The 16,648-nt window shown below is 52.6% G+C and overlaps 6 protein-coding genes across 6 annotated transcripts; 4 read left to right on the top strand and 2 right to left on the bottom strand.

The window, feature by feature from the left end:
* Positions 1-45: 45 nt before the first annotated feature.
* On the bottom strand, positions 46-3,161 carry BDV59DRAFT_180734 (putative DUF221 domain protein). The gene is made up of 6 exons (XM_073690115.1): positions 2,974-3,161; positions 2,665-2,897; positions 2,323-2,615; positions 1,353-2,270; positions 902-1,300; positions 46-851 (listed from the first exon to the last, which is right to left on the bottom strand). The coding sequence occupies exons 1-6, from the start codon at positions 2,986-2,988 to the stop codon at positions 133-135; spliced, it is 2,577 nt and encodes an 858-aa protein (XP_073546820.1). The 5' UTR covers positions 2,989-3,161; the 3' UTR covers positions 46-132.
* Positions 3,162-5,596: 2,435 nt separating this feature from the next.
* On the top strand, positions 5,597-6,850 carry BDV59DRAFT_180729 (uncharacterized protein). Its single transcript, XM_073690114.1, has 2 exons — positions 5,597-6,240; positions 6,307-6,850. Exons 1-2 carry the CDS (start codon positions 5,604-5,606, stop codon positions 6,777-6,779), a joined length of 1,110 nt encoding a protein of 369 aa, XP_073546819.1. The 5' UTR covers positions 5,597-5,603; the 3' UTR covers positions 6,780-6,850.
* Positions 6,851-6,904: 54 nt separating this feature from the next.
* BDV59DRAFT_208744 (MFS transporter) lies at positions 6,905-8,462 on the bottom strand (the record flags this gene model as incomplete). Its single annotated transcript, XM_073695266.1, has 4 exons — positions 6,905-7,792; positions 7,845-8,123; positions 8,173-8,331; positions 8,391-8,462. 4 exons carry the CDS (start codon positions 8,460-8,462, stop codon positions 6,905-6,907), a joined length of 1,398 nt encoding a protein of 465 aa, XP_073546818.1.
* A 1,033-nt stretch (positions 8,463-9,495) lies between these two features.
* Positions 9,496-10,115, top strand: BDV59DRAFT_202950 (cupin domain-containing protein; the record flags this gene model as incomplete). The annotated part of the gene is made up of 2 exons (XM_073694171.1): positions 9,496-9,924; positions 9,975-10,115. 2 exons carry the CDS (start codon positions 9,496-9,498, stop codon positions 10,113-10,115), a joined length of 570 nt encoding a protein of 189 aa, XP_073546817.1.
* A 244-nt stretch (positions 10,116-10,359) lies between these two features.
* Positions 10,360-12,727, top strand: BDV59DRAFT_57060 (uncharacterized protein). The gene is made up of 6 exons (XM_073696658.1): positions 10,360-10,734; positions 10,792-11,489; positions 11,547-11,712; positions 11,772-11,895; positions 11,944-12,259; positions 12,312-12,727. Exons 1-6 carry the CDS (start codon positions 10,473-10,475, stop codon positions 12,633-12,635), a joined length of 1,890 nt encoding a protein of 629 aa, XP_073546816.1. The 5' UTR covers positions 10,360-10,472; the 3' UTR covers positions 12,636-12,727.
* A 419-nt stretch (positions 12,728-13,146) lies between these two features.
* Positions 13,147-16,551, top strand: BDV59DRAFT_180726 (cell differentiation and development protein Fsr1). The gene is made up of 4 exons (XM_073690113.1): positions 13,147-13,548; positions 13,618-13,896; positions 13,957-15,792; positions 15,852-16,551. Exons 1-4 carry the CDS (start codon positions 13,437-13,439, stop codon positions 16,109-16,111), a joined length of 2,487 nt encoding a protein of 828 aa, XP_073546815.1. The 5' UTR covers positions 13,147-13,436; the 3' UTR covers positions 16,112-16,551.
* Positions 16,552-16,648: the final 97 nt, after the last annotated feature.

Genomic DNA, 16,648 nt, shown 5'->3' with positions numbered 1-16,648 from the left:
GCGCCTTGTACATAGTCCGACCAACCTACGGGCGATCAAGTGCTAGTAAATATCAACGTCATGTATTCATTATCATTAGACCAACACACCGATGCTATCCGTAGCCCCCCAACGCCAAACACCAAAACACAACTAATACAGAATTTTCAGTTGCCACAACGGCAGATTAGGATCGTACTTATCCCAGACAATCTTATTCTTCTCGTCAAGATGGGCCCCTTCATCTGTGATCGGGATCCCCGTGGGCGTATCCATGATCTCCTGCTGGCTGAACCCCCACTTGTCGCGAGGGATCCACAGCGTCGGCATGGGCGCGGTGACACACGGCTCGTAGTAAGCATTCTGTCTCTCGATCTCGGAGTAGCGGATCTCGACGTGGTTGCGCCGCACCTTGCGCCGCAGCGCCGCATAGTCGCGGTACAGATTGGGATGGAACCACTTCCACGCCGCCTCCCAGCGGCTCAGCGATTCCTGTGTGTGGGCCGCGGCGGCCTCCTGCTTCGCGGCCTGCGCCTCCTCCTCGACGTCCAGCGTGCGCGGAAGAAAGCTGTACAGCGGCTCGAGCGCCTCGTTCAGGGAGATGTGCGCGAGCACGGTGAGGATCGTGAACAGCGCCATGATCACGAGCGGCCCGGGTGCCCCCTTGATCGCGAATAGCCCGATCATGCACACGTCTGCTAGGTAGATGCCTGTTAGCAGGTGTTGCAGGGCGCGTGGGTACACGAGGCCCTTTGTATCGAGGCGCATCTCGTAGACGAAGAGGAAGTTGTAGCGGTAGGCTTGGTAGACGAGGTAAAGGCCGACGAAGGCGAAGCCTAGGATGAGTGGGGCGATGCAGGAGTATGTTAAGGCTGGGTAGGCGTTAGTTTTGGTGAAGGGGAGGGGAGGGAGGGAGAAGTACCGATGACACCCATATTGGTGAACACGGGGAACACGTTGCCCCAGCTGATCCCGCTGAGCGCGGACCAGCGTTCGTAGAGGTGACGCGGTGAGTGGTCTAAGAAGGTTGTGATGAACTTGAAGACGAGCGCGCCGGCCACTTGCACCAACGCCAGCGAGCTCATCATCAGACCCTGTAGCAGGAAGTACGAGATGTAGAAGTTGGTCGCCTTGGGCAGGTTCTTCGCGAGGAGGTCCTTGGTCGAGAGGGGGTCTTTGATAATCTGTGCTGTTGCGGCGGAGGCGGCGGAGGTCAGAGTCGTCACGAGGAACACCTGGACGACTTGGAAGCAGAAGTGGGCGCTCTGCGTGAAAAGTTCCACGCGGGATGTCGACGGGACACCGGCGCGCCTGGCGCAGACTGCAGGACGGTTAGGGATATAGTACTGGGAGTCTGGTGAGGGTAGACTTACATCGACAGATGATGGGGACTAGAGACATCAACAGGACCAGCGCAGCTGACGGCAGCAGACCAGCAATGACACCTTTGATGGTCTCAGGGAGGTCCTCGATCCAGCCCAGGAAGGGGATCATCTTCGAGAGATAGGTAATGTTGGAGATGGTGCCCACCAGGGCAGAGGGAATGGACCAGAAGATGACCAGTGCTGCGATGCCGCCCTTGACGAGGAACTTGCGCACAATGCGCTGCCACCAGCTGAGATTCAGCGCCGACCAGACGACCTCCGACGGGGCAATCCCGGTAAATCGCGGTGTCATGTGCAGTGGTTGATGGTGCGACAGGGTCTGCAGGGCGATCTGTGCATCCGATTGCGAGTTGAACTCGATAAAGACGGCAGAAAGCTGCTTCACGTCGCCGTCCTTGTGCTTCTGTTGCAGACTGGCTACTTCCTCGGTCACTTGGGCCAACTGCGCGCGCAGGGAGTCGATCGTGTCGACCTTTTCGCCGAAGAAGAAGAATTTGCGCCGGTGGGCGGGCCGTCGAACGCCATGGTAGAGGGACGGGTTGCCGCCGCTTTCGCAGTCGCTGCAGCAGCTCTCGCAGGGGACGCCTCCTTTTTTGAGGATCTTCAGGCGTGCGGAGTTGGCGCGGCGGATGAGTTGGGTCTCGGCTCGCTCGAGCTTGTACGAAAGATCCTCTCTTTCCCTGACCTTCTTCTCGAGTTTGTCGCAGTCCGAGGTGATCCAGATCCGATGGATGCTGTCTCCGAAGACCTGACGCAGTGTCTTCTCGTTCTTGTAGTCCTCCGGGACGGACATGAATAAGACCGTGCGAGAAGAAATACGATTCACATAGGCCGGGGAGTTCAGATACGCCTGTCGCAGATTTGCGTAGAAGATACTTTCTCGCGTCACGACGTAGAAGACGAAGGCTGGAGGAGTCAGTGTTGGCTCAGAAGCTTCTACCGACTGTAGCACACTTACTGAAGAAGACGCAGGCCATGGCCGCATGGGCGTAGTACCTGTTCGGGTTCTTGATATTACTGAAGCTCAGTGCATCCAGCTGAGTATTTCCTGCGCCGCCGGTGGCGTGTATAGGCAGCAGGACAGGCCAGGTGATCAGACAGCCGGTAAAGCACGTTGCACAGAGCACTCTCAGAAAACGGAGGAAGAGATAGCCGTCCATGGAGGAGTGATGAAGGACATGGGCATCTGAGATCTTGAGAAAATGCCCGAACCAATTGAGAAACCCCGACGGTAGCCGTGGACTCCGTTCACTATACTGCGTCAGATTGACACCGACAAAGCGGGAATGACAGTACTTACTGGCTGTGAAAGGACGGTAGATGACTCCTGGGCGCATACCAACGCAATTGCGTCCGACGACAGATGATAAACAATCCAAACCAGAAGACTGCAATCACCAGAGCCGGGAGCAGAGTAGTCACCATAGCCGAAAGGGATGTCGAGCTCTCGACTCCCATATTTCCCATCGCCTCCGATGTCGTTGAGGAGGCATTACCCCGAGACGATCCCACGTTGGGGTCATTTTGGGGATTCTGCAAATCCGTGTCAGTTTTTGACTCTGATTATGCGAACCAGATCGAAAGAGGGCCTGCCGTGATGTGCACTTACAATGAGATCGCTCATGGTGGCTGTCTAGATGCAGGTGTTAAGCCACTAGACCGGCCATATGGCAGACGAGACAGACGCCAACGAGGATGAAAGACACAAGTCCCTCCTCTCTTTACATATGTCTTTCCCAAATATTCTGATGGGGGCGGGCCGTCCCACCCACGCTGGGAATGCAAAGCGTGTTAGACCTGTCACTCCATGGGAAAGGGGGGCGCTTGCACGTCACGGCCACTGCGGCTGGACTTCCGGACAATGTTACTGCGTTCCTAGTGCAGGATGACAGGAACGCCATTGGTGGAGCGGGTTGGCATGCACTGGGACATGTTTATCCAGCTCGCTGTCGCGTTGTCACGCCGGTAGCTTATTCGCCTGTCCCAATGCCGACAGGGATAGGGGGTGGGCCGGCCAGTTCGTGGAGTTTGGAACATGCATCCAGGTCGCTGGGGCTCGTCAATTAGTGGCCCAAAACCTCGGTGACAGGCTACCCAAATCGAGTTAAGACCGCTAGAATTAGGAATTGTGGCACTGTGTGGTGGAGATGGGCGCTGATCTTGGTCTCTTCTTCTCCAGGGATGGCCAAGAATGTTCACCACCACCACCACTACCACGAACCCTTTGGCGAACGCCTGCAGCCCAATATGGCAGCTATCTTGCTCCGATGAGTTGCTTGCACATCCTATGACTGGGATTGTCACCCCTCCTAGCCCCAGGAAAGGATGCAATCTCCCTCCCGATCAGATCGCGTGGTGGGCCCAGATCCCGCGATTTCCCAGTCCAAGGAACAAACTATCGGATATTAGCGCCTTTCAGCTCGTCAAATCTCCCGAATTACGCACGAACGGACGGTTTCCGTCCAGGCAATCAGACAATGGTCATCGTAATACTACTTGCAGACATCTGCAGACCCTGGGTCAACTGTCCAGAGTCATCCGTCACACGAAATGCAAGGGATGAAGGCTATTTTTGCTTTTCCAGCGGTGGAGGTGATGGCTGGAAAGCGATTATCTCTCCATACCTCCTTGGGAAGATTCCAATGGAGATGGAGAATGTCAAGAAGCTACTTTTCAAGATAAGACAAGATTGTCGACGGATGGGAGATGCTTCGGACGATGATCAGATAAACTCCTCATCCGTCCACTTCTACCCATGGTTGGCACCCAACTGGTTTGGCTGCAGTTGGTGAGATGCAAAGCGTACTTTTGCACGCGACGCGTCGAGGAACCGGTTGCAATGAGGGAGACGGATGTGGTTGAAGGCACCCTTGTCGGTGACCAGCCTACCTGCATGTCAGTTCGCGATGCACAACGAGTCAACAATATCAGCTGCTGAAGAGCATCGTCTCACAATCGACATCATTCAGGAGGTGGCAAAAAACAGCGGATATTAATAAAGGATTTCCAAAAGGGCCCCATCATGCCGCTAGCTTGACAACTTCTAGACAATGAAAATCTCGCCAGTCCCCACTACGAACTGGGACTTCGTATCGACTAACGTGTCTAGGTTAAGACTTATGCATGTCTAATTACGTCTGGCTGATGTCCAACGCTTCATAGTTCTACATAAAGTATCCACATGGCCGTTGGACCATGTTGTGACACAAACCTACGTGGCACGGCGGGTTGAGCTCGAGCCAGTCCCTTGTTTGCAGGACGTTTCAGGCGGGAATGATAGTCTTGAGAGCTTATCGGATGGACTTATTTTGGAGTAGAGAACGGTTCCGTGGGACCAGATGGACCCGAGAAGGTTTTCACATACACAGTACAGCCGAGTTCTTTTTGAAGCTCATTGGTTATTTAAGAAATTGCGCACATGTAAAGTCAATAAATACTGCCCGATGACCTCGGATCGTGAGAAATATCAGTCTTATATGGACATCCAAAACAAGACAACGGGGGAGATGCAGAGAGTCGGTCGGCACATGCTAGGAGAGAATATCAGATCAAGCAGACAAAGGCTGGAGCGAGAATAATGGTTGTATCGACTGAATCGACCGCAAAGATCCGGAAGGTGAATACTCTCAATCAGGATTCTGTGACAACCGCATGGGCGTATCTCTTCCCGGGGGACACGCGGATAGTAACAAGATTCAAGCCGTGGAAGATTCTATGCTTTATTCTTTATGTCCTTGCCTCGAGCTCCCGGGCAAAATACAAATATGTAGAGGTACTTTTAGGCTTAGGGGGGAATATTTCGTCCGGTCTACCATACAATATATACTGGACACACACTATTTAGATGATAAACTACCTTCCAAGTTTACAGTCTACGCAAGAGTGCTGTTCTTTAGCCTCACAGCCAGACAACTAATGCTACTTAGTTTGGTCGCTCCTGGCAGAGTGTAGTCTATAGTCTCGTCAAGTCGCTTGACTAAGGTATGCCATTCTATCACGAGGCCTCTTCCTACAGATGGAATTTGATCGGAATTTAACAGAATTCATTGACCCCCACTCTCAACTTAAACACATTTCGCCTCTTGACGAAAGACAAGTATCATGTAGGATTCAATCTACTGGGTTCTATTGTATAGTTAGCAACGAGCTTAACTGACCAATGGCGGCTTGGCGCTCCGAACCCCAACTCCCTCCGGCCACCACCTCACAGCTTCATCCCTCTTCAATCCATCCCTCAACATGTCGCAGTCCGATCCAGACCCGCCAGATAAACCGGACTACTCTTCCAACGACTCGGACGACCCATCTGTACTCGGATCTTTTGAGCAAAAACAACCATTTCCCCCTCTTACCGCCGACGTTCTCGCGACCACCTCCCACGATGCGCCGAACAACAGTTACCCAGAGGATCACGCGATGACTTCGCCGCTGCAGGCAGATGTCGAGGGAGAGGATGATGACGATGCTGATTTCCACTCACAATACTCTCTTGACAATCAATCCTTCTCCGATGCGTCCACCGACTCGGACGGTGACGGCCAATCCCCCGAAGACGGCTTCACCCTCCACCATCCATTCCGACAGTCCTCCAGCTCTCTCCATGGCGCCAATGCGTTCGCTCCGCCGTTCTACAACCGTCCTCCAACCCCGTTACCACCGTCCCCTTCGTTGACTTCGCTGTTGCGCCCTCCCTTCTCCACGACCACTTCGCGACCGACCACCCCCGACAGCTCCGACGTCGAAACGCCCAATGACACCGAGGCTGCCGTTGCCAAGTCAGCCCGTCGTGCGACCACTGTGCCACGCGCGAGCCCCAAAGTTCCCACTTATGAGTACTACGGGTTTGTCCTGTACCTGGCTTCGTCGCTGGCCTTCTGTAAGCGAAACCCAGCAGCGTCGACGTCCGCTCCAGATGCCACAGCTTTGCTGACTACCCCTCCAGTGATCTACGTCCTTTGGTCCTACCTCCCGTCGCCATTTTTACACCAACTCGGAATATACTACTATCCAAATCGCTGGTGGTCGTTGGCCTTCCCCTCATGGCTGGTCATGTCCATCGTCTACATCTACGTCGCTCTGGCGTCCTACAACACGGGGTACCTGACGCTGCCCATGAACAGCATCGAGAACGTCGTGGACGAGGTTGCGAACGTGGCCGTCATCGACGGCAAGGCTCGAAGGCGTCCTGGAGGCTCCTCGCGGATGAGACCCGGCGCCACATCGTACCAGATCATGGGCCCGCAGAACAGAAAGGTCCACTGGCGGGAGATCTGGAACGAGGGTACGGATGCGGTGATGGATGTTCCGGTAGGGGGAGTGTGCGAGGTGCTTTATGGCCCGGAACGGAACGACGACGAGCTGTGTGGGGAGAATGACGGGTTTGGATCGCGGAGGTCGTCTCGCATAGTTACCTAACGATAGATACCCCGCCTACGACTATATATATATACCATCTGGTTTTTAATTAAATGAACAAACCACTATACCCGGAATTATGTCTATTATGCCATAGCATCGCCGTGCTATCAAGCCGAACGTAGTTAGTTCTCCGGAACTCGCCGTATTCGAAACTGACCTCTCCATCCAATCCAGCCCTTCTCGGACGGTCCGCGCAGAAGAGTAAGAAGCAACGCCCCCGCCACGAGCGCAAGACACATTGTGCCGGACATGATCCAGCCGCCGCGTGCATACACTCTGTTCCCCACAGACGTGCCCATGAGTTGCCCGCAGAACACGCCCACCATGTAGCCTGTGTTCACGCGATTGCGCGCCTTCGGAGCGACCTTGTAGATGTCTGTGCGGTTGGCGATCTGGGTCATCTGGATGCCGAATTCCTGGAGCAGTCCCTGCAGGATGGGGCCGGCGACGGTGAATGTGCCCGTGTAGGTGCCGACGGCGATGCCGGTGATGGCGATGATCAGGCTGAGTGTTCTGCAAAATGGGGTGGCGTACTTGTCGATGATGAAGCGAGAGTACACTGGGCCGAAGAACATGGGGCTCAGGCCGGCGAGGGAGAAGAGACCGATGGTGAGGGTGGAGTAGTGGTATGGGTTGCCGGAGAGGAGGAAGGTCAGGGTGGTCCAGAAGGATGTAAAGGTTGCGGAAACGAGGAAGCCGATGAGGGTTGCTTGGACGAGGACCGGGGAGCGGATGAAGTAGCCGATGATCGAGGAAAGGATCTTCCAGTAGGAGATGTCCGAGTTCGTGGCCGGGTAGTCGGGCATGAAAAGCCACATGAGCAGGAAGATGAAATACTGGAGCGCGAGGGACAACCAGTAGACGTTTCGCCAGTTGGTTTGTGAGGCGATGATACCGGCGAGCAGACGGGCGAACAGCATGCCTAGAGCGAGACCACAGGTGATGAGCGAGAGGGCGGTAGCACGCCTCGCTGGAGGAGCGAGGTCCCCGACGAGGGGAAGCATGATTTGCTGTGCAGGATCGTGTTAACGGTGTTATTCTGACTGGGGAGGAGAGGCTTACTGGAGTGACGGTGGTTATGGAGGTGATGAAGCTCAGGGCAAGGAAGACGTTGAATGAATTGGTCAGACAGAGACCAATCCAGATAGTCGCAGTCAGGAGGGTCAGCACAAGCACGAAAGGTCTCCTTCGCACCATGTCGCCCAGAGGACAGAGGAAGATCAATCCGGCGGCATAGCCCGCCTGCGAGCATGTTGGAATCAACGAGGCCCGTTCCTGGGTCACTTTGAAGTGCTCAGCGAGCATGTCCAGCAGAGGCTGAGCATAGTATAGATTGGCGACCTAATGTGTACAGTTAGTCTATGCGTTGATGTTGGATTTATTTACATACCGTGAAAGCCGTCGCGAACGAGAATAAGAGGTTGAGAAACAAATTGAACTTGGGAGGGTTGTCGGGGGACCATCGGCATCGGGATGGCGTCCATAAGAGTATATCCACGACGGTTCGCAGCAGATGCGTTGGTTTGCTGTCGGCATTGTTATCACCCAGCTGGTTGTACCTTGTTAGTGAATGGGGGCGAGAGTCAAGATCAATACAAAGAAATATACCTGGTCTATGAGTTCTTTCGAAGGTTGGACAGCATCTTGACTCTGCTCCAGCTGATCTTTTCTCCCCTCCATGACGCTCAATGGTCTTGAGAAGAGATTCTGAGACGGAGAAATTTCCTTCTCGCCCTTCTCTTTTTCATTAAGCTAGCACTCGTTTCCCCACTCTGCTTTCTCTTGTTACGGTGGGGTGTGGGGTTGGATGGACGATCTTGGCCCTCGAGACGAGACCCGTGATCATAGATAGGAAGACGCCGAAGGCCACCATCATGGGTAGTTACTGGATGGACTATGATAAGCTTAATGATACCGGAGCTTTGTTGAATAAAAAATGTTGAACGGTATGATGTCAAGACTGGTGCAGTCTTGGACAAAGAGCTTTATGAACCGGTTGTTTCCGGTTGTTGGGGCCAAGCCATGGGGCTGGAAGTTGATATTATGAGCAGGATATTAATCCGGTTCTGGGTGATTGTGCGCCATGTCGGGATAGGGAGATGCCACTGTAGAACACCAGACTCGTACCTACCATACTGTGGCCAGATAAGGGCGGGGACACTTTTGATAATGGAGCAGTCGATTTTAATTTTGAATATCTCAAGTTCTGCAAAGTACATTTAAAGCAAGAAAATTAAGTGCGACTTGTAGGGAATTTGGGTGACCGTCTGGAGAATGTGGAAGACATTACGGGGCAAATCAGACTGGAATGCACACAAGGAGATGTGTGAAATGTACGGAAATCAAAGAGCTCGGATTCCGTGATCTAATGTTGTGTTTTCCACATGAAATGAAGACGATGTGACGATGATTAGATCAAATATTAGCGATGTACGCTATTGCACTAGCAATGTTATCCTTGGCAATAGTGCTTGACAGATAATTGTGCTACTGACTCAACTAGACCGACAAATCAGCTATTGATCAGGACTGGGGGAGAGCATTCGGGTTTAAGCCGTGTTTCTTTGGAAGAGCTAGCAATAGCCGAGGCATAGAGTCAGTGCAAGTAGGTGGTTATGGACCTGAGAGGCCACCGCGATAGAAGTTTCTAATGCATCTCCTATTAACTCAAGTGTAATCAACTTTATCTACCAAACCATCATCTTCCGGCATAATGACTGCCTCTAATCCAGCCACCGTTCCGGGTCTCCGCCAAAACGCCCGATACATCACTGGACATGACAACACGGCAAAGAGCGTATTTCTAGACTCTCCTGAAATCTTCTACCATCAACGGCCTGGAAACAGCTCTGAGGTTGGAAGGGTCTACACTGTTTCTAAAGTACCAGCACCGTTGGGCCAAGATTCTGATCTGAAAGCCTACCTCACCACAGAGACCCAGGATATTGACAGCTCCGCTACCCCCAGCGCAAATGGGAAATCAGTGACTATCGATGGAGGTGTGAACATGGTGCAGATGAACATGGGCCCTGGTGCGCAGTCCGTTATGCATCAAACTGTGTCCGTGGACTTGGTCATTGTCGTGGAGGGAGAGGTAGAGTTGGAACTAGACTCGGGCGAGAAAAAGGTGCTTTATCAAGGGGTGAGTAAACTGCACATTCGTTTCTAATATGGTCTAATCAAGCTGCCTAGGATACTGTGGTGCAGCGAGCGACCATGCATCGGTGGAGAAACCCATCTAGTAGCAAGCCGGCCAAGTTCATTGCAGTACTCATATCTAGCGAGAAGTTCCGCCTTGGGGACCAGGAGATCAAGAAAGTGTATTTGAGTTGATACTAAGCATGTACATAGTGTACATATGGATGCAGTCAGGCCTTTTCATGCTGCCACATTAAAATGAAAACGATTCATCTCGTCCAGCACGCACGAAGTAACCGGTCTCCATACGTTGTCATCTAGTTATTAGGCTGCATGGGAACCGAAGCTCGGCAAGAGTGCGGAGTAAGCCCTTCTCCAGTTGCGGGGATGATCAGCCCATACAATCATAGCCTCGGGACAGAAAACCAGGTCGTGAAGATGATCTCTCTGGCCTTCAGCAATTTGTTGGAACTAAAGCAACGCAGATACTTGAGATATTTCATCGTGTATGCTATTCGGCCAATTTAGTTTCACTGGCTCGGTTCGGATAAAATGTCGCTCGCAAACTACATCTGGGGAGATGCTGAGCTGAATCGACGACAGGAAATTCTCAAGGCTTTAGCACAGTTTCCACTGAAAACTGTTTGTCGCAATCCGTACCGTTTGTCGCGCAAGGAGCTATGGACGTTGAGGATCCAGCAAAATATCGAACTGCTAGAGCTCAAGATGCGGCTAGGATGGACCGCCCAGCACTATCTCGACGCCTTGAGAATTGTTTGCCCCGATGTTGCGTCACTTAGTGTCAATTATAGAAGTGAGTGGGTGAACAGCATTGCCTTTGCCAGCAGTTTATTAATTCTCCCCAATGTAGTCTTTCTCAAGAATTTACACGCTCAGATGAATGAGGAACAACGGGCATATTGGATCCCCAAAGCAGAAAACTTTGAGATTACCGGTTGCTATGCTCAGACTGAGCTTGGACACGGTAGTAATCTGAGAGGAATTGAGACTACCGCCACTTTTGATCCTAACGCCGATGAGATTATCCTTAACTCACCTACTTTGTCAAGTCACAAATATTGGATTGGCGGGTTGGGTATTATGGCCACACATGCCTTGGTTGTTGCACGGCTAATTGTAGCCGGAAAGGAAATGGGAAACCATGTCTTCTTGGCTCAAATCCGCGATTTGCAAACACACGAGTTGCTCCCCAATGTCCAGGTGTATGAACAGGGGGAAAAATCAATGGGCACGTTCGCAACAATGGATAACGGAGTCATGAAATTCACCCATAAACGAATTCCGCGGTCCCAGATGCTCTCCCGCTATGCATCGTTGGATCGAGATGGTACTTACCACAAAAGTGAGAACAAAAAGCACGCGTATACATCCATGGTAGTCATCAGGAGTTTGATGTCGCAAGAAATTGGCGTGGACGTGGCCAAGGGTGTTTTAATTGCGCTCAAATACACCGATTTCCGAAGGCAATTCAATGCCAAAGATGGCAAGGAGACCCGCGTTATCGAATATGCCAGCGTCCAGAATCGACTCTACCCAGCACTATGTCGTGTAGGTCCCGCCTAAAGTGTACTACCGCAGTGAACTACTAGCTGACTAGGCCACAAGGCTATTGCTATGGTCCTTGTCGGCCGCGAGATCAAAGAACAGGTTGAAGACCTTCGTAACGACAAACTGGAGAACCTCCATCTGCAGACGGTTGGGCTGAAGATCTGGGCTACTGAACATGGGGTGAGAGACGTCGAGGTTGCTCGCCTGAGTTGCGGTGGGCATGGTAAGAATTACCTCCACCATCTGCATTGATGTCCTGAAGATTTTCTTACACCGTCGCAGGGAATATGGCGGCTGCGGGCGTGGGTTCGATGTACGCACAGCTCTCTCCATCGCGGACATACGAAGGAGACAACTATGTATTGTCGCAGCAGATTGGAAACGCAGTGGTCAAACACTGGAAGAAGTGAGTAATCATTGTGATTCAATGAATATCCGGACTGACCTTGTCAAGGAATACCGAAATGACTATTCCCGCTCTGTCTTACGTCTCTCTGCTACGAAGCCCGGAGAAAATGTCGCAAAGGCTGAGATCACCGACCGTTAATATGTTCCTCAGCCCTGGAGTCCAGGAAGAGGTTCTGGAGCGCCGTGCTGCTATTTTGGCAAGGAGGCATATAGCAGATACCGAAAGAGGGGAAGATACCAGCTACGATGTTTTCCAACTAGCGATGGCTCATGCAGACCTGACGTATTGGCGTGGGTTGCGAGCCAGACTCCGGGATGCCCCTAAGGAGCATGTGACAGCAATCAAAGCTCTAGTAGACGTGGTAAGTATAGATATTTCGAAAGAAAACGATCGGTTGCTGACCCTGAGAACAGTTTGCCCTTACCTCGATACTCGAGAGCCTGGGGGCATTTGCGGGGACAAGCTATCTGACGGGGGAGGACATTTCTGGCTTGAAAGATGCACATCGCTCTTGCATTGGTTCATTTTCCGGTTATGTTCAAACTATTGTGAATGCGCTGGGATTCACAGAGAGTGAGCTCAATAGTGCCTTTGCACGGGAGGATCAGACCCCATATGAAGCTCTTTTAGAGACGGCGCAGCAGAGCGAGCTGACCGACAATCGGTTTATTCGACCGACTATTTCGCGGGCTAGGAACATATGGAAGAAATACCAAGGTTCGGGTTCCAAGTTATAGTGGGAATAGAGTGTTATTTTAGCGGAATTGAGATGGAGTGTTTGTTGATGGGGGAGTATAGGGAATATATATTGCGAAATCAATCAGGTGGTAATTGACCTCTGATATTAACGTCGGTTGACATTATGCGTATCTCTCCAGCCTTGTCTAGCGCTCAGAGACAGATTTGGATACGTCAATGCATTGCAGCTGGAGCATTGTGGTGTTGTGTAAACACAAGGGCGCATCTATGTAGCATCACGTGACACAACAAACGACGATGGAGATCTACCATAAAACATAGTGGACCTACCGACATCTGCAAGCACATAGTATTATTCAAGTAAAGTCTTCCTTTACGCCGTAGAAAGATGAAAAAGACCAACGACATCCACCGCGCCAGGCGCCAAACCGGCGGCGGCGGCGGCGGCGGCGGCGGCGGCTACGACAGCCAACCAGGAGCCTGACTAAGACGCGGACCTTTCCCTTACGGTGTCCCGTAGACGAACGTCCAGTGACCAGTGACCCTCCCAAGCAGTCTCGCGCTGCATCTCCTGCTGATCCCCTCCGGTCGCATTCCCACCTCTTCGGACTCCTTCATCCCCTTACTCCCATTGTCTTCTCTCCATCGGTGTTGGCGCGGCCAGGAACTGGGTTTCCTGCCGTTGTCCCCCGTTCCCGCTTGTTGGCTTACATCAACAGAGTTTACGGCCGGCTTCTCCCCCCCAAAGCTCTCTTCCGGACTACTCGCCTCCACATCTCCCGAAACTGGTGTTTTCCGATCCCTTCGCCCTCTCCCTATTTTCCTTTATTTGATTGCGCATGGCGTGGCAATCGTCCTCAGCCATGGCTGGCGGTGGAGGTTTTGTTGGCCCCGGGGGTGATATGCCGTCAAACGGCGGACAACCTCAGGGGACGGAATACACATTGCAAGGTGAGCGACGATGAGCGCCCCTGGTGCGTGCGGACATACCCAAGTGATACTAACGTTTCGATCTGATAGGTGTAATGCGCTTTTTGCAGACAGAATGGCACCGCCACGAACGGGACCGCAATGCTTGGGAAATCGAACGCGCGGAAATGAAGTCTCGCATTGGTCGGCTGGAAGGCGATGTCCGAACGAGCAAACGGTTACACGAGTCCTTAGGAAAACACGTTCGGCTGCTGGAAGCTGCATTGAAGAAGGAGCGCGAGAAGGTCAAAAAGCTCAGCAATAACGAACCGGTGGAAGACATGCGCGATCCGAAGGAGATCGCTCGCGAGAGCTTGAACGCTATCAAATGTATTCTCTCACCACCTGCTACCTTGATGTGCCTTGCGTGTATGCTGATACCCTGACTAGCTCAACGCCCGAATGTGTTTGCCGAGCTTGGTGACTCCGACATGAATCCTGACAATCAACACGACCCCAGACAAGAGAACGAGCGGGAGAAGTCGCGTCGCTACTTGGCGAAATGCCACCAGGAAGTCGCCTATCACGTTATCCCGTCCTCTCATCCTCCCCCCGACCTTAGCGACCCCGACCTCTCGAACCATCTCTACGGAAATCAGCATCTGTCCCAGCAGAGTCTGGAAGAGGCTTATCTACACCAGCAACGGCAGAAGCAACAACAACAGCAAGCAAATCATTTCATGGCTCGCGAGGCACCAATGCCTAATCATCAGTCCATGATGGCGCAGTATTCCGAACCGGCTGCCTTATCTCGAGCGCAAAACCAATCTAATCTTCCCCCGGGGTCTAGGGAAGCTCTCGAGCGAAAGCCTTTGGAACCACAACAAACCCCTCTCACAGCCATCGATAACAGAAACCAGGGGCCGGATGCTGGCCTGGTCGATGAACGAGCAGGTTTCGAAGGGTATGGTTCACAGGCAGCAGCCAGGGAAGAAATGAAGCCGAGCCAGACGGAGGCGCACACCGATGATGCGGACGGTTGGAATTTTGATGAGGCCTCGGAGACAGAACCTCCAACGGAACCAATGCCCCCTCACCGGCCAGATGTCGATGCCTTCCCCAACGCCAACTTCGTGCGGCCGAAGTCCCCATCTCGTCCGGGATCACTTTCTCATCGACGGAAAAGCTCCGGTGCGCGTCGCAAGAGCGACGGTGCCATCGAACTGAGTACAGGCGGTGTTCCCAAGCCAGACACCAATTTCAAAGTTCGCTTTGCCCTCCGAGGTCATCTAGACGTCATTCGTTCTGTGATATTCACAGGCGGTGGCAGTCCTTCTGAACCAGAGATCTGTACCTGCAGCGATGATGGGACCATCAAGCGATGGATCATTCCTGCAAGCTATGGGGCTTTTGGCTCCCAGGCCGCTAGTTCAAGCAACGATCTCGACATTACAAGCTACTTCACCCACCGCGGACATGTAGGCGCGGTGACTGCTTTGGCTGCCTGCTCTCCGTCGCAGAATTTCTCCAATGGTGGCCGTGCATTAGGTGATGGTTGGGTGTTCTCCGGTGGTCAAGATGCTAGTGTTCGCGTCTGGGAGCGAGGTCGTGTTGATCCCAAGGCCACTCTAGATGGTCACACTGATGCCGTATGGGGCCTTTGTGTGCTTCCTGGGACAACTGGGTCTGTTTTCGGAGATTCTTGCGCTCAGTATGGAGGTCCCGACCGCATACTACTTGCATCGGGCGCCGCGGATGGGCACATCTTGATCTGGGCTGTCAGCGCACCTCCCCAGTTATCGTCACCACAGGCCGGATCTCGGCGGGCTGGAGGCAGTCGGCGTGCAAATTCCATATCCTCAGGCTCCAACTTCCCATCCTCACCACAGCCTAGCATGGCGACCACAACACCATTCCATTATACCCTCATTCACAACATTGTTCACAAAGACTCCCCGTCGCCAACCTGCATCAGTCCGTTATCCCTCGCCGGTGTCAACTTCGTTGTTTCCTTCTCTGACGCCTCTGTCATTGTCTACGACACAAGAACTGGCGAGGAGATTGTGGGAATGGCGAGCCTAGAGACATACGATGGAACACCCTCAACTGGCGTGAACTCCGTCGTTGCGACTACTGTTGGGTTTGATGGCTCAGCGGGGCTTGACCCCAGCCGCATCCCGGCAGAAGAGGAGGTGGTCCACGGCGCGACGGGTTCGAGCGGTGTAGAGGGAGTTATTATTAGTGGATACGAAGACAGGTATATCCGGTTCTTCGATGCCAACAGTGGTATGTATCTCTAAGCCGTCGTGTTGATGCTAAGTCATGCTAACCGTGCCGATTTGTAGGCCAATGTACTTACACGATGCTCGCCCATCCATCAGCCATTGCATCGCTCTCGCTGTCCCCAGATGGGCGTGAACTAGTGTCTGCCGGTCATGATGCCAGTCTGCGGTTCTGGAACCTCGAGAAACGAAGCTGCACCCAAGAAATCACGAGTCACCGGTTGATGCGCGGCGAGGGCGTCTGCGCTGCCGTGTGGAGCCGTGATGGTCGCTGGGTCGTCAGTGGAGGAGGCGATGGAGTTGTCAAGGTCTTCTCGAGATGATGAGAACTGTTGTCGATGTATGATCTTCTTTTTTGAACTTCATTTATATTCCAGCCGATACTTTTTCTTTTGCCGTGTTCTTTGGACGCATGAAAATGGATGAGCGCTTGGCCAATTCTTGAGCATTTGCAACGGTGTCAACTTGCCTGGCATATGTTCCTTTCTCTTTATGTGGTTATAGTTTCTTTACTCCGACCTTTGACATCCCCATTTGTCTCATTAATTTGGTTATATCTGTGACATCCCCGATAGCCCATGTTCGCATAAGATTTCTACCTTTCGTTTCACTTCCTTGTCCACTCATCTTACGGCGGAGGCAGACTGTTACGGACGGAGATGGCATGCATTTCTTTCGGCCTTCGACAGATGGATTGCATTTTTAGCAGACTCGGCCCTTGTGCCGTTAAGATTCCAAGAATACTGAACCCTGGATTTTTGCCCTGACTCACCCCCTAAATTAATTCTCCCGGTTTCCCGTCCGAGCAATGCCTCCTTTAGGCTTAACTACAGAACGCTGGAACAGATACGAGGTACGCC

Source organism: Aspergillus ambiguus (genome assembly GCF_047715705.1).
Source record: "Aspergillus ambiguus strain CBS 117.58 unplaced genomic scaffold BDV59scaffold_21, whole genome shotgun sequence".
Classification (NCBI taxonomy): Eukaryota; Fungi; Ascomycota; class Eurotiomycetes; order Eurotiales; family Aspergillaceae; genus Aspergillus; species Aspergillus ambiguus.
Note: the sequence above shows the minus strand (reverse complement) of the source record. Positions and strands in the feature narration are given on the sequence as shown.